Raw genomic sequence first — 17043 nt, 5'->3', positions numbered from 1 at the left:
ATATAATAAAACACAGGGGCCAGCCTTCCCCATGATGAATTCCTCCTGGCGGAGACCCTAACTCTTGAAAGTGCGCTCTTACCTATCTCTGTGATAACCTTGAGAAGCATAGGTCACAAATATGAAACTTGTTGAGATGCGTTAAATTTTAAAATCAGGGTGTTATAGAGCCCTTGGACGGAGGACCACAAATAAAAGCAAGCAGCTCGACACGCACATTAGTTGCTGCAAAGCAAAACAAGTGTATGAGTATCACCTTGAAGTCTGCACAAAACAAAATCCCTGAATTTTTAGAGACGAAAAGATGGCATTGTATTTTATGTTTATTTAAAGGGTGGAGCAGGATGATAGGTGGTTAAGGGCATGGATTCCAGTGGTGAAGATATAACTTGGATTTGGCAAGTCCTGGCTCTGTCACTTATTAGCTACGTGATCCCTGACAAGTGCAATGGCTCTCTGTGCTTGTCTGGTCATCGTTCACGGGCATAATGACTGACCCGACCTCGTAGCGCTCTGGGAAGGTCAGAAGTTAGTACCTGCACAGCTCTTTCACAGCATCCAGTAGTCAGCGCCTTATAAATGCCTGCAATTATAATTATTAGGTTTATTGTTATGGGTGTCTAGAGAGGCAGCAGCTGCAGTACAAGATACTTTTAGTGCTTCTTGTTTTTCTGGTGGTTTTCTTGCTTGAGGGAATTTGCATGTCTTTTGAAATGATTTTAACTGTCAAATAGTTGTATGTATTTATCATTAGACTTGATGTTTGGAACGTGAAGCATGGTGCACTGGCTAATGAACTAGCGAACGCATGGATTAGCTTGCATACTTATTATGCTAAATGTCTTTTTAAAAGCTTGCCTCACTTCAGCCCCTAATCTCCTTTCTCCGTGGGCTCTTTAGCCCTCACTGAGGGGTGTCTTACTGTGTAAAAACACAGTAAGACATTTTTCTTTCTCAGTCACCCATTCCTTGTGTCGTCTTAACAGTGGGGCCGCTCATCCAACAGCTAGTTATGTGGAGTAAACCACGATGCTGGAAGAGGAGATGCTGAATACTTTATTTATATATTTTATGTAAACATAATTTGCTTTGTAGGCACAATATAACAAAAGCTCTAAAGCCACAAACACAGTAGACGATGTTTCAGTTCACTCCCACCAAGCTTAAGCTACAGAGAAGCCTTCACAGTTCTTTAAGGCAAGCTGGGACAGTTCTTTACACTTCATTCAGAAAAACAATCACAAGACGGCTCAGAATGAGAGTCCACGAAGTGATTCCTTGGAAGGTGGCTCCCTCCATTCTTCAGAGCAGAAACTGATGTTGTCAGTCAAACTTTAGGTTTCTCATTCTGATTTCTGAGGATGGGGTGATGGCTGGAGTGATGTGTGATTACTGGATTCACTTTTCTGGTTAAAAGGCAGATTTTGGAAGGGATGACCTTTTATTTTTTCCTCTGGACATCGTAAGAGCCATCTGGATTCTGAACGTGGTCAGTTCTCCCTGCCCTGGGGACAAAGAGCCCTCATGGGGCCAGGAATTCTTGACTCCCTCAACCCTAGAAAGTGCCTTTCCGCCCTACTTCATCGGAGCCCTACTTGGTCAGTGGTCCACTTTCTGAGGCCCTCTCAGCATAGTTATGGGAGAAGCATGACCCATAAGATGACCTTTCACATAGGTATGTGTGGGGGGTAAATATCCCATTATCTCTCTGGATGGCCCAGAACTGAAATTTTGGTGAGTGCTGGGGTAGCTAGGAGGAGAGGATGACTTTGGTATCCTCTTCTGGAATATTCTCACCCTTCAGCTCATCGACTCTCAGCACCCTTTTTGCCTTCATATCTTACATGTACTTTCATGAGGAGCAACTCCTTCCATATCAATATTTGGCATAAATAAGTCATCATCACAAGCTTAGAAGAGGAAAAAGGAACCAGGAGAGAGAAGCGATGCTTGTTACAAAAGGACTTGTGAAATCAAACAGGAGCTTGTTGAAACGCACGTGTTCCCACACTTGGGGAGAGTTAGGTCCACCCTAAATCTTATTGGTAGAGAAACTGGTTGATGGAGGAACCCTCTTATACCTTCAGCAATGCTAACTGCATGAGCATGTGGGAAGTCTCTCACTCTTCCATAACACAAAATAAGTGGGGGTGCTAATTCCCCAGCCTGCTTTGTGTTTCTAAGAGCTGGGTTTGTGAGTGACAGAAATAACCCTTTGGTCAAAAGGACTGGAAGAAGGGAACAAAGAGCCCCCTTGTGGAGACGCCAAGATTCCTCTTCCTCCAGGACAACTATTTAGCTCTCAAGCTCAGCCAAATGGCGTAGGGTAGGAGTTCATAGGAATTTAGGAGCTGTACAGTTGAACAGGGCATGCAATCAAACAGTTCAGTCCCTGATTTACAAGGTGCAGGGGCCTACAGAATTGGCACCATGGTCTTAGGTATCAGAGGGGAGAATCCCACATCTGGCAGATGCTGAACAGTAACATTTTTTTATCCCTAGAGTTTGTCACATGCTGGAACATAGTTTGGCAAGACACAAGAGAACTCATCAAATTTTCCAAAAGCATATATGAGCTAGAAGGGAGTTCTTTCTTGGGGTAAGGTGGTTACTTGTAATCAGGAATGAAACATAGGAAAATTGAAACATTGATGGTAAGTATGCAAACACAGGAGAGTTTTAGTAAGGACACCTGAATTAGGCCACACAAGAGGAGTTTTCTTACATAAAAATGTATGTGGCCATGGGGAGGAAATGCTTATGATACATGGCCTCGGGGGAGAATCTCTGTGATGAGTCCTCAGCTGCATGCTGTTGACCCATCTTCTGTCCTAAGAAACCCACTCCTGTCCTCATGTTTATGAATCCAACCCTAGAGGGTCAGAGGAGAGCAGCTCAAACCTTACAGCCTTAACACTATGGGATGAAGGTAACCAGTTGCCTCATAAAGGGAGAAAGGAAAAGTACTATTTGGAGCGTTTCTACATTTCTGGGCGCACAGATAGCTCTCCTGGCCTACTCTCTTTCTGCCAGCTGAATTGGCAAGTGCTCCTGTCAGAGGTACGGGTGGCTGGTGGTGAAGAGTGTCACTGGCCAGAAGAGCAGGACCTGCAGAGTGCTTGTGACAACAACTTTCAATCCAGACTTCTCCTTGCCCCTGTCCTGGGGGCTCGCTTTACTTTGCAAGGGTGTCCTAGAGCCATCGAGAAAGACCTGGAGGTGGATAGTTTTGATACAGGGGAGAGGGAAGGGTGTGGTGCGCGGATCAGGGAACGACATAATACTGCATGGAATGGGATTGGCACTTAATTCCAAAAAACAACAGTGATCAACAGCTTCTTAGCTCAGCTGACTGCAGACAAACACGACACGCACTGGACTACAGCATTTGTTCACTGGGACACAGACAAGTTTTCACAGCCGGTCCAATTCTTTGACAAGGTCTGTCCTTCATGTCCTGTCGCCCAGGTCCTGGCTTACTGGATAAAGGGCATCCGCTCCTTGTTCTCGCTGTCGCCCTCATGGTCTTCCTCCTCTTCCCCCGCCTCGCTGGTCTCTGTGCTGTCGTTGGCCATCTGCGATTCAACAGAGGACGTCACCAATGGCTCTGCAACCCACCCCTCGCCCTCTCTGAGGATCTGAGAAGGCCCCGCACAAAAACTTCTTTGAGAGAGTTCAGTGATGCAGGAGAAAGTACACGCCAGGGTCCCTCTTAACATCTCACCTGCACATCCACAGTGAGGAGCGACTCCTTCCTGATAAATACTTAGCATAAATGCACCATCATCAATCACAAACTTAGACTAGGACAGGAGGCAGAATACAACGGGTGGGGTGAAGAGGCGTCTGCCTTTCCTCCTTAGCGGTCCTCTCAGCTCGGGACTAACCCCTCGCTTCTGGAAGCCTTCCTTTGCCCAGGTCCCCTTAGCAAGCCTGCATTCCCTTCCACCCAGCCGCAGCTACACCGCATGGACCACTGCTCCATTTCTTGTGCTAAATGATCGCTCTGCTTTTCACTCACCAGCGGAGTAGGGGTCTTTTCTACATCCAGAATTAACTTTCCGATGTTCCCTCGGTCGTGGATCCGCTGCATGGCCTCCTTCACCTAGAGAGAGGGGAGAAATAGACAGTGTGATTAGAAGGCACCTGGGCCAGGTGGAAAGCGGGGCCCGGAAAAGCCACAGCATCAGCTTCCGCCAGGGGGCGCTGCAGCCCAAGCTTCGTGCCCCAACCAGCGATGTAGGTTGGACTCCCCTGTGCAAATAAATTCTGGTTGTGCCTTTCGCATATTCTGATCTCGTGCAAGTCTCCTGGCTCTAAAAAATAATGAGAGCTACAGATTGCTGAAATAAGCACATGAAATTTTCTTTTAAAAACTAGAGGAAGATTCCCTAGCGTTCCAAGAGTGACATGACGCAGGGTGGCAGGAAATGTCAGTCTAATAAGTATTGAGCAATGAAGGAATTCTGAGGGTCCTTTGAGTCCTTCTTAGAACTTGTGTGTTGGGTAACTCTGACTCATGATTTGGTAAAACCCATTACCCAAGGCTGAACTGCATTCTGGAAAATTCCTCTGATTCCTGGTTAGGGGAAGAAATTTTGTTTCCATTTAGGGGGGATTCTCTTTCAGAATGAGAATTCTGCCCCCAATAGGTGGTAGTCAGACCAATGGATGTCCCTGGTGCCCTCTGAAAAGGAGAGGGTGTGACAATCCATTTGCTCTGAGCGCTTATTTCTGCGGCTGTGCACAAAATGAACGGGAGGGGGCGCTGCGGCGAGTAAGTCCGGTGAGAAAAGGGCTTACAGAGCCCAGTTCTTGCCCTGGGGACTTGGTCCTCCACATCTCTTTTTTTTTTTTTTTTTTTTTTTAAAGAACTGTATGCTGGGTGCGCTGGCACACATCTGTAAACCCTGCACGCTGAGACAGGAAGATTGCAAATTCAATATAATGGGCAATGTGACATTGGAATCCCGGGGCTTTAGCTCAGTGGAAAAGTCCTGATTCAATTCCCAGTATACACACACACACACACACACACACACACACACACACACACACAATAGAGCTAGTCTAAATATTTTTCTTCAAGCCTCCTGTTTTAAAATATTTTTGTTCATGCAGTCCACAAACAGTAAATGTTACTTCCAAGCTAGATACCATAATACAAAAAGAAGTAAATAGTAAGACATGGTCCCTGCCTTTGAGGAACTCAGCCTGTGGCTGATGGAGTGGTGTTTGAACAAAAACCAAACCTTCTTCTCCTTTGGATACAAACTTGACAGAACCATTAAAATGTTTGTATTCAAATTGCTTTTCTCAGATTTTTATTCTAAAGACATTGCTCAATGTTTTTTGTGGGGGGGATCACCTAAGAGATACTCAGTCATATTATTTTAGTGGCAAAACATCAAAACAACTTATATGTCACTCAGAAAGGGGATGATTAAATAAAAAATAGTGCTTACATTTATCTACTGAATGGAAATTGTGTAGCTGCTGAAGAATAAAAAGATATATACAACTAATTAGAAAGAATACACAGCAGGATTAAATGCTTCTGTAATATTGCTAAATGAGAATGCTGGCACACATTTTAATTTACATCAGCATAAAACATGGATATTCTAAAATAACTAGAAAAGAATATATATATGTATATATGCAAATGTAGGGGAAGTGGGTGCTTTTAAGTCTAGTGTGCAAACTTTATTACTTAGTAGCATGTTATCAATATTTTAAATTAAATGTTTTTAAGTGCAACCTTTGGATAATTTTGTTAGAATCAACCTGTTTTACAGATTGGCAGTGTCCGATGATTGTTAAATTCTCTGACCCTAATATAAAATTCAACCGCTTCATTGTATTTCTGTAATGTCTTTACTTTTTTAAGTTCTTTCATATTTGGTCATAATAATGGGCATCAGAGATGTCCCTGGTTCTAGAACACCCATCTACCTGAATCTTGGGCACAGGAGTCCTTTACATACACTGTTGCTATGCAGGAGGAGTGCTCAAAACATACAGCTCATATTTACTTTTGAAGACTTCATTAGGTACAAGACACAATGCCATTGCTCCTCCCCCTAAAAATACTCCTCCTCTCACTCCGAACACATTTGTCCCATCATTTTGCCATTTCCCAAAGCAGTTGTGGAAGTCTTTTTCTCCTGAGGGTCTTCAGTTGTGCTGTTGTGGATGCCTTGATGTCCTAAACTGATTTCAAATGTTTCCCATTCATGATCATTCTGACTTTGGGGAAGACCAGAAATCCCTCCGCACCAGATCTGGTGAACAAGGTGGACCAGAATACACTGTCATGCTTTTATGAGCTGCCTTTTGGCTGGATGGCAGGTGGTGGACGTATTCACCTAATTTTGGTCGCACCTTTAATGGGGACTACACTTGCTTCCAACCAACAGAGCAGATCAGAAGTGCTGGGATGTCCCTTTGAAGGGCAGGTGATAAAGGCTGTGATGGCCACAACACAGTCTCTCCCTGACCCCCTCACCCTGCTGCAGAGCTGCCCACGTGGCAGGAGCCGAGACTCCAGGCAGCAGTCCCCAGAGTGAGACCATAGCCCCATCTGCCACCTCAGCTGTAGCCTGGGAAAGCCAAAGATTCCCGCTAAGCTGCTGCCAGATTCTTCCCTCAGAGAACCCAGGAGATCACAACTGCTGATGTGAGCCAAGATGATCTGGGAGTACGCACGGTAACAATTTCATATGTCCCCCCCTTGCATACATAGTTCTTAACTTGCATGACATATTACACAAATTTTACAGGTAAGTACCCTGATGTTAAGAAAGTATAAGCAACTTATTGTAACATTTACAACTGTGGACAGAATTGTGGTTCAAAATAAGGTGGCCAGACCTCAGTCAGTAACTTTTTTCCCAGTTCTACCCAGACTAAGCTGCTTCATTTGATTCTCACAGAGGGAGGGAAGCAGGAGTCTCCCTAATGGTCTCACATAATAGCTCCCCAGTTGTTTACCTCCCTGGCAACTCATTACACACCTGGAAGCTCCGTGGAGATTACGAACAGTTCTTAAACTGCTTCTCTAATGAGACAGAGCCCAGGGAAACAGAAAAGCTGTTTTCTCATCAGTTAATGCTTATTGTGATGCTAGAGATTGAGAAAAAAAGCCTGCCGGGCTGCTTCTAATCCACATGTTTGGGGACGTTTCCTTCTGAAATGAACTGGCTCCTTCAAGTTTCCTATGTGGGATGGATATAGGGCTGGGAGGATTTCTAAGAGATCACTTAATTTGTCCAATCCCCAGGCATGCTGTTAGGATTTCCATCTTCTAAGTCTGCGCTCAGAGATAGGCAGGAACAGGTCTGATGGCAATTTAAAGGCAATTGCCATTTTTGATCAGTTCTTTATCAGATGCAGCATGTGGTATTTATGTGTGTTAATTCTTTTTTTTTTTTTTTTTTTTTCTGCACAAAACCCTCTTAGGTGACTGTTTGTGGCTGCTTTTTACTGATGAGAAATCTAAGGAGGAAACTTCCCAGGGTTCTGCTCTGGCCTTATCTGAACAGGGGTGCAATCATGGAGGAGAAAGCCAGAGGGTCTCTCCTTTGGAACTCTGGTCACATCTCAGAGGGGGCTCTGCTGGCGACACCCCAGGCTGTCCTCAGGTACATTCTGTCAAGGTCCAGCTCACACCTGCAGATTTTGCCCCCAAGTTACCCACTTATAAATGACACCCGGAGGGTGACATCACTCAGGGAAAGCTCACAGCCTGTGGAGCTTGAGTTGTCTTCCTGTGGCTGCCAGAGAGATTTTTCTAAAGCACGAGTCTGCTTGAAACCCTTCCTATTTCCCTGGGTGGGGAAGTCTATCAGAACTGCACCAGCTCATCCTACAGCCACACACACAGGACTTCAAAGACTTCATCATCCTGAAGGAGAACAAAAGCATTGTTCACAGCGATTAAGTGTAGAAACAATGACACTTAAATTATACTGGCTGAAATGAAGCCCACGCAAGCTGATTTCTTGTGCTTTTTTGAATGCGGATTCTTGTTGCACATACATCACGTCCTTGAGCTGGACAGCTCTGGCTGGAGATTTCAGGGGGCCATGTCTGCTGCCTTTGTGGCTTCGCTGTTCCCCTTCTTCTCTTAGACCCCTCACTATCACCACCTGAGATGGGTCAGAGGTCACTGAGCCTGAGGTGCTACTGTGTTTTGCGGGTCCCTTCCTGGAGCATCATGGTCCTCGAACTAACTCGGATTTGTCGTGCGCCTGTTGACTGTGACATGAGATCTCCCAGGCACTGGCCCTTCATCCTCACCTTGAGCCTCAGAGTCTGGCCTAGTTCTTCTCTTGGGCTCCTGTCCTTCAGGCCAGCCATGGAGACCATCACTACTGTGGGCTTGTGACTCCCACCCCAGCTTTCCTCTATACCCCTTTCAGTGCTGTCTAATACACCTACGAAACAAATGACCATCATAGCCAACATTTCCTATGGATTATCTATGTGAAGGAGTGTAAGGAGAAACCAATGAACTTGATTTTAATAATATATCTTCTTTAAGCAAATATAGACAAAATATTATCAGTTTAACATATACAAGGGGTGATCAAAATGCAGTGAAGGCTTATTGTATTTTAAAAAGCTTAATACAGTAAAAGACACATCACTGAGTACAACGAGGTAAGTGTGCCTCAAGAAAGGGGAACTGTGAGGATTCGGAAGGGGTCAGTGGCAGGGTCTCTTTTACTGTAATATGGTTTTTAATTTAGACCACCACCATATGCTTTGATCACTCCTGGTGGATCATTTATGGAAATTTCTGTCAAACAGACACGATGCTGTGTTCTTATCCATCTCATTCACTGATCTGGAGCCCCATGGGACTGCTGGTTCTTCCCCAAAGTCAAAGTGACCAGGAAAGGGAAGCACTTAGAATGGAGCCAGGACATCCAGGCAGCCATGACAGTGGGACCAGGACCTCCAGAGCTGCTTCCCAAAGTATCAAGAATGGTGTGATGCGTGTTCTGAGGTGGAAGGGTATCGGGAGGGGGACGATTGGCGGATGAATGGCGGTGTGTCTTAAAATTTAACATTTGCTGTATTGTTTCATCTATAAACTATTACTGTGGTTTTAGAGTTGGGTACTCTGGGGACTGGTAGCATGTCACAATTCAGAGCAGCACACCACTCCAGCTCCACTGCAGAGCACAGCTCCAGGCAAGCCAGGGTGTCTGGCTGAGTTCCCAGTGCAAAGGAAGGTCTTGCTCACCACGGCCTCTAGGAGGCACAAGTGAGTGAGTCAGTGACAGAGCAGATGCACACGTGTAGGGCGTGAGATGCCTTGCGGCTGAATCTCGCCCTGGGGCCCAGTCTGCTCCAATCCAGAGTCCTGAGGCAGCCTGGGCAGCTGTCCTGTGGTGACCTGCTTCATGCTGCCTGGGTGGCTAGGTGGAGTCTGTTCATAATCAGGGCCATGGTCCCCACGCCCCTTCTGAAAGCCACTGCTAGCTGTCAGATCTAGTCTCAGATTTTCCAGGGTGGAGGATCCTGGATGTTCTCAGGCCTTCCCCACTGGAGTTGGTTTCCGGTCTAGACGGGACAGGGAGGAAATTTCAGTCATGGTACTTAAACACCTGAAGATGCCAAGATCCTGTGCCCAGTGGCCACCTGGGGTGTTGTGGGCACAGCTGTTCTCATGAGGCCACTTTGATGGTCACCCAAGCAGATGGGGGCAGGAGGCGGGGGACCTTCCTTGAGCTGAGTCCCAAGCTCTGCTTTGACTCTGTCACACTATTCCATCCTGGCCCTGTGCCTCACCTTCCCTCTCTGCTAAAGGACAGCAGCTGCATACCCATTCCTTCCTAGTTCAGCAGGGCCAAACCCCTGCGCCAGGAGCGGGGTGGAGTGGCTGTGCTCTACTGTAAGAAAATCACAGCATCCCTTATGAACTAGACAGGTCCGATAGAAAGCGTTTCATACCTTAAAAAATGTGCCAAGAAGGGAGTGGATGGTGCTCTGTGATGGAGAAAATATAAAAATGGGGCAATAGATGGCTTAACTGGGGCCGTGGCGAGGCAGGGTATCCTGCCTCAGTGCTCCCCAGCTTGACACCTGCGAGGGTCCTGGAAGGCACCGTGAAGTCTCAGCACCTCAATGAAATCCAGACTCTAGCATTCACTGGCTGTGGGACGTGGCGCAGTTTTCCCCGCCTGTCTGTGAAATTTTTCCTGAAAATTGAAAGTTAGATCCTCCATATGATTCCTGCTGTCAGTGAAACAAATTACCACTACCATCATGGCCCGTAGCATGCGTTTTAATGCCTTACAGTTCCTGGACCTCAGGAATCTGCCGTGGGTCTCACGGGGCTGCAGTGAAGGTCCCAGGGGCACCGTGTTCCTTCTGGAGTTTTTGGGCAGAATACATCTTGTCTTCTACCTGTCCGGCTTCTAGAAGCTCCCTGTATTTCACATCTTCAAAGCCAGGAGTGCAGCACCTTTAGGGCTCTCCGACTCGGACCCTCTTCTCTTTCTCTTTCAAGGGTCTGTGTGGCTGCACGAAGCCAACTAGATCATCCACAGTAAGCTCCCCAGCTCGAATCTCTCTCATCTGCAGCATCCTTTGCTGTGGGAGGTCACGGGATCAAGGGTCCTGGGGATGAGGGGGTGGGGACTTTGGGGGCCAATATTTTGCCTACCACAGGTTTATCACAGAGCCACAGGCCTGCCTTGAAGATTGACAAGGAAGATGCGTCCTGCATCTGGCATGGACAGTCTGTATATGTTCCCTGTCAGGACCAGACAAGTGATTTACCACCAGCAGCTCCTTCAGGAGGAAACCTGGGGGCCCAGTGCCCTCTGCTGGACTCCGAAAGACATCCATGCTCTGTTTTCCTAAAGCCCCAAGACTATCCCTTTGTTTAAGGAATATTCCACCCACAGTGTGTCCAAGGCCACGAACTACGGCTGGGCTCCAGCTGGATTCTGTCAGACTCCAAAGTCTAGGGTGAGTTTACACCCTGAGCACCCTTCCCCTGCCTGCAACCACATCTATGGAGTGAGGCTTGCGTGAAATCAAAGACACTGCCAAAAGAGGAAGTGACACACTCATTTGGACCTGTGCTGGCGTCCTGGACTTCCAGAACGCTGTGCTGCTACCATCTCCAGATTCCCAGGGCTTTCCACCACCCCTGAGCAAGACCACTCCTGGGGATATAGGTGGCTGTCCAGGGCTGGGGGAGGGGAGAAGGGTCCATCCTTGGATTGGGAGCCTCTATGTGTACCCTTTCCCAGGGCCCCACAGATGTGACAGGAAGACCTGGGTGCAGGACACAGTGTGATGTGACAGCCAGGACCTGATGACAGAGGCTGCAGACTGAGGACAGAAAGAACTGAAGACAGTTCACAGCCTTTCAGCAAGGCATGGTGGTCTAAGTCAGGAAGGGACATCCAGGGAGGGGTTTGCAACCATCCAGTGACGACGATCATGACAGGGAGCACAAGATCATGACAGGGAGCACAACCCACATCGAAGAGTGCTCCTGAGTCTCTGAGTTTCATTTTGGGGTCTGAGGTGTTATGTGAGTCACCTAAGGTCACAAAGTAAAAGGACAGGAGCTGGACCTGGGGTCAGAGGACAGTGCTTTTTCCCCCAGACCTTGTTTCCTTTCCACGGAGAAGATGAATTGTGTTTGAGGCCCAGGATGGGCAAATATCTGCTAGAAAAACTCTTACAGACCAAGGTGTGGGGGAAAAGGGCTGGAGAGGCCCATCTGGGGGCCACCCAATGTTAAGAGAGCAAGTGGGGTGCCACTTGGGTGGGGGTGACTCCCAGAGACCTTGGTGAATATGGATTTAGTCTCCCATGTCCACCCCTAAAATGTAGGCTAGAAACCGGAGCAGGCCCGGGGACCTGAGAGCTGGAGGCTGGGCAAGGTACAGGAACAACAGGATGAACGAGAAAGAGGGAGGAAGGCTAAATCCTGGCAGATGGCCGTGGGTCCTGGATCCTGGGCCCTGGGTTCTGAGTCTTGGGTCCTAGGTCCTGGGTCCTGGGTCCACAGGACAGAATCAGGAAAGCAGAACAGGCTAAAGCTAAGTCTCAGCGATCTGAGGACAGAAGCTCTTTGCAGAGAGCCTGGAGCTCTTATCTCTTGTATTAGCTTCTCAGCAGGCTCAAAGTCTCAATGGAGGCTCAATGGAGACTGTCCCAGTCTTTACTTTGAAGTTGAAGTTAAAGACAGGCTTTCCGAATCATTTCTTTAAAGGGATTTCATCACAGTAGTTCATCTGATGACTGGAGAGCTCCAATTCACTGCAACTCAGGGCAGGTAGGTCGCAGGGAGTCTGAGCAGGGCTTGTGAATTTTAGTTTGGATGTGTTCCTGTTGTCTGTGCTCAGGCCCTCCATGCATCTCTCCATGGACTGCATCCACTGGCTCCTTGTCTCATAGTTTCTGGTTGGAGTTGAGCATTGAGAGGCCCCGCAGATCATCACAGGACAGAAGGCAGCATTGCCGAGGAAGTTTCTTCTTCATCCCTGCCTTGAGACAGGTCCCCGGCTGGAATCTGGTGATGCTTTTTCCTCTCCATGTCCCTGTAATATCCCATTACTGGGCAAAACACCATACACTCACAGTTTAAAGGAGAAAATGGTTTAATCTGCCTTTTAGAATCAGAGGGTTCAATCCACATTCGGCTGGCTCCAAAGGCAAGCATCATGAATGGCTGTGGTAGGGAGCAGCTGGTACCTGGGAAGTCAATCATGACACAGCCAGAGAAAGGGGGACCAGATTCAGTAGCCAAGGTCACCCCTCAGTGACCCTCCCGGATACACTCGGACATATGTGGCACTGATCCCCAGGGTAGCTTTTAAGCCAATCAAGTTGAAAATTTTGCTTGACTGCCACAGTCTCTTGAGGCCCAAGGTGGGTAAACCTTCCTAGTGTTGCTAGTTTCTGGGCACTGCGATGTCCCTGTTGGTTAACCCCAAACTATCAGTAACTATCCACTTTATTAAAAAGTCTTCAAGTCCCAGCTAAGTGTGTTGTTTCTACTGATCCGCAATTTTTAAAGATTGCAACAAGTGTATATTGAGCGTATACAACTAGCAGTGCTAAGCTCTGGGAGCTAACAGTAAGCAAATAAAACACCTATGAGATCTGCTCTGGAAAAGCTTCTAGTCTTAACGGAAATGCAAACCTATTCAAAGAATAACTCAAACAAACATAGGACTGCCACTTGATTAGCGCTAAGATGGTGATATGAGAGGATTTGATCAGGTTGGGAAGACCAGGGAGAGCTTCCCTGAGGAAGTGGTAACTCGGCGGGCATTTAAACAATGAATAGGAGTTAGTGAAAGATTACTCCAAGTGGAGGGAACAGAATGTCAGAGGAGAACCTGAAAAGAGGCCAGTGGCTTTGGGAAAGCAAAAACAATCCTGGTGCAGGCGGCTGGGAAGGTGGGTTGAAGCCTTTGGTACTGGTTCCCACAGCCTTCCTGGACACACATCAGACAATGTACAGCAACCTTATGTCTCTATTCTCCTGCTTCCCCGTGGCTCATTTCTTCCTACCTGGGCAATGAGGGTTAACAATGCTCAATCTTTGTTTGGGGGTCTCATTTAATGCCTTCATAATATTCAATTTCCTTTTGAATGGTGTGAAAGGCACAAAGTCATTAGGGTACAAATGACACCACTTAATAACCATAGCTCTGGGCTTGTGTTATGAATAGTAATGTGTGGCCACCTAAAATAGGAAAAAATAGAGATGGATAATTCCATGGATCGCTGTGCCTATTAGATGATAAATTCAAATGTGTTGAGAATGAAGGAATGACTAATACTTTAATTAAGAAGCATAGCCACCAAAGTCGGCTGTGGAATATTACTCATATTAACAAAGTCCAGCTCTGGGAGGAATTAATGACTGTTTAAAATCCGAACTGGGTGTTTAAAAGTAACTTATGCATTGCAATGGGGCTTGAGATATGGAATTTCTGATTTCTGCTAAGTAGATGCGGGTGTCTTAAAGTGAATGGGACTCAGGATGCTGATGGAAGAGTGACAGGAAAATCAAACAACAAGCTCGGTAACTGACCCACTGGGAAGGGAGAGAAAATTCAAATATTCACTTCCTGTTTTGGAAGAGCAGCATGTGGGTCTCTGCATTATGGAGGGCTTAGGGTGGCCAAGAGGTGACAGGTGCACAGTTTAAGGAGGTGATGATTCTTGGGGCCATGCAAGCGTAGGGTCAGAACCTGAACGTGACTGCAGCTTTAAATTTTGTACCCTAGTGGCCTCTCTTGACTCACCCTACTCTTGGCCCTGCAAGAATGTATATTGTTACGAGCAGACAGGAAGGTCGCTGTTATAAGGTTGCCTATTTGACAGTGTGGCAGCTAATGGCAATGCTTCAGAGGACTTTTAAAGAAGCCATCAGTAGGAACACTAGCTTAGGGAAGCAGTTCTAATGTTTGCCTTAGGTAGTTAACACTAACTCTAGGGATCAAACATAATCTTGGTAGAAGGTTAAAATGATAGAGACATTGAACTAAAAGTCAGAACCTTCTACAGAAATCTACCTAATCCATAACCAAGCTAAAGGATATATTCTTGTCCTACTACATTTTGAACTAAAGTAAAAAATGAAAAACAAAAACCTAGTGAATTGCTTTCAGTGTTTGTTTCAAGAAGTGTTCTTAGTGTTCGAGTCAGATAGTAGAAGGAGACACTCACTGAATGCTGGTTTTAACAGGTGAGCAAACCCTGGGAGGAGCAGACAGAGACATTTGTGATGTTTTCCCCTTCTGGAGGTGCTACATAATTCAAGGAGACACAAAGAGGAGTGTATGTTATACAGTTTTCTTTGGTACTGGGTATTAACGTAGGGAAGTGGTGTTGAACCTACAGTGTGTGTGCCACAGGGGGCTGTTTGTATCACTGAATGCTCTAAAAGGTTCCCCATCGCTGACCTAGGTAATTGTGCCTGCAGGCAAGCGCTCTACCATCGGGCTACAGTTCAGCTTGTTGCATAGCCTTAAAGGAAATGTCTGAGATGTGATGGATACAGAAGAGGACACAGTTTATTTGGGATGGAAGGAGGAGGAAAGCTACGGAGAACAAGAAACTTTTAGCCAGAGACTGGAAGGCATGGTAGTAGTTTCTCACTCAGCCAAACAGAAGGGTTAGAGAAATCATCTAAGGAAATACTACTCTACTCAGAGAATAAAGGCTTCAAATAAAAATCTAAGCTCCTGCTGTTCCCAAAGTTCCAGAAAACAACAGAAAAACTGGAAATATATGTTCACCTCACTTTTACTATGCATCTTTTAGTAAAGTCCTGAGATCAAGGGAAAAAGATGCTACATTTCTTCATGGTGGACTCTAGTTCCTTATCAATACAGGAAATATCTTGCTTCCCAATAGTATTTGGTTTGATTTACTTATATATAAATATCCATGCCATTCCATGATACCTGAAGGTTTATAACCAGAATTGTCAAGTGAGAAAATGCACAGAAATTTATTAAAGCTGTAGAGCTTCCAAGATCCTTCAAGAGGTCCTTGAGAAAATTCTCAGGGGGACATCTGTCTTTGATAATGATGATAGTCTGACCTGATGATACTAGGAAGGACAATTTAGAAGGTACAGATGACTTTGTTTTAGGCTTGCAGAAAAAGGGCAGGTTTGCAGGCACAGGGGTGGGGCGGGGTTAGTACTTAGGAGGATCGAGGTACATTTATGATGTCCTTTAGAGAACCACTGTTTAGCCACCTACCAAGTACCCAGGGTGCAGAATCAGAGGTGGCCAACAGCATCAGCGTCCAAGCTTGGGATAGGTTGTCTGAGAATCATGGAATGGTGCAGAGTACTAAAGAGAAATGGCAAGATGATCCTATTTGTGTGACAAGCATGGTCAATCCCAAGTACTGCCATAAGAGGAGTACTCCTATGTCTGGTCCTCCCCTATTTCCACAAAAGGCATTTACACTGGATTTTCCTACTCAGAGAGGACAGATGGGGAGGGGTGACAGACTCTGAACCTAAGAACAGAGTGACATGAGAATTGTCACCTGCCCCGAGGGTATGGGGGAGAACAGAACCTCACGATCAGTAGGCAGGGGTGGTGACACCATGGGCGGTAGAGGACACTGTTCCTCACCACCACAGCAGCTGACATATGACAACTGCTTCCAGAGGCTGTCACCAAGCAAAGCACCTTATATCCATTACCTCATTTCCCTGCAGCAACTCAGGGAGACAAGTAGGAGTCTGTCAGGCTATCAATCAGGGGAACATAAACACATTCCCCCTTTTCTCTGTGACTTTCTGTGGCCCATGGAGAAGAGTTGAATTAAGAATGAAGTTTAGCAAGGTGAGTGGCCGCACAAGGTTAAACAGTGGAATCTGGAGAAGCCAGGCTTCCAGCCTAGCTCCATCCAGCGGCAGAGTCCAGCGTACTGCTTCCCTCGAGAAGGAGGGCACCTTGCCATGAGGCTGTGGGGTGCATGGTGCTGAACCAAAGGACCAGGGATGTATTACTTCACCTGTACTTCCTATGTATATATCTTTGCTTCTTTTTGGGTCATTACATTTATACTCCTCTTTCCTTGGGGGTTCCTCAACCTCAAAACTATGGGCATTTAAGGTCAGATAATCCTTTGTTGCGAAGGATGTTCTGGTGTTCTGTGCACTGCATAATGTTCAATAGCATCCCTATACCCTACTCTATCAATGTGGATAGCAGTTCCCTGGTGAGGCAAGTAAATATATCTCCAGGTATTGGCAAATGTCCCTCATTGCCAGAATGCTTCCTGGTGAGAAAGGCAGCCTGGTGAGGACCACTGGGCATCGACATTACTAGACCCAGGAAGAGTGTGTCACACACAAAAGAAGAGGTGATCGGTAATACACATTTTGATTTCTGACTTGATTGGTTAGATTTGTTTCCTCAAAATACACCTCCAAGGCCACCCGCATTAAGCCTTGCATAGGGCTTTAACAATGTGGTGTGCTGGCTTCCCCTGGGCCTCTTCGTGGATGCTGGATAGGCCGGCCAC

The 17043-nt window shown here is 46.5% G+C and overlaps 1 protein-coding gene across 1 annotated transcript in view; it reads right to left on the bottom strand.

The window, feature by feature from the left end:
• Positions 1 to 1038: 1038 nt before the first annotated feature.
• Vat1l (vesicle amine transport 1 like) overlaps positions 1039 to 17043 on the bottom strand; it is a 158482-nt gene continuing 142477 nt past the window's right edge. The window contains exons 8-9 of the mRNA XM_013144674.3: positions 4022 to 4105; positions 1039 to 3575 (exon numbers count right to left, since the gene is read on the bottom strand). Of these exons, the coding sequence (XP_013000128.2) occupies positions 3477 to 3575; positions 4022 to 4105 (183 nt within the window). The 3' untranslated portion in view covers positions 1039 to 3476. The remainder of the gene's footprint in view (positions 3576 to 4021; positions 4106 to 17043) is intronic.

The sequence above is a fragment of the Cavia porcellus genome, unplaced genomic scaffold (genome assembly GCF_034190915.1).
Source record: "Cavia porcellus strain 051 isolate PalLab524CR breed Dunkin Hartley unplaced genomic scaffold, mCavPor4.1 scaffold_4, whole genome shotgun sequence".
Taxonomy (NCBI): Eukaryota; Metazoa; Chordata; class Mammalia; order Rodentia; family Caviidae; genus Cavia; species Cavia porcellus.
This window is presented reverse-complemented; position numbering and strand designations above follow the sequence as displayed.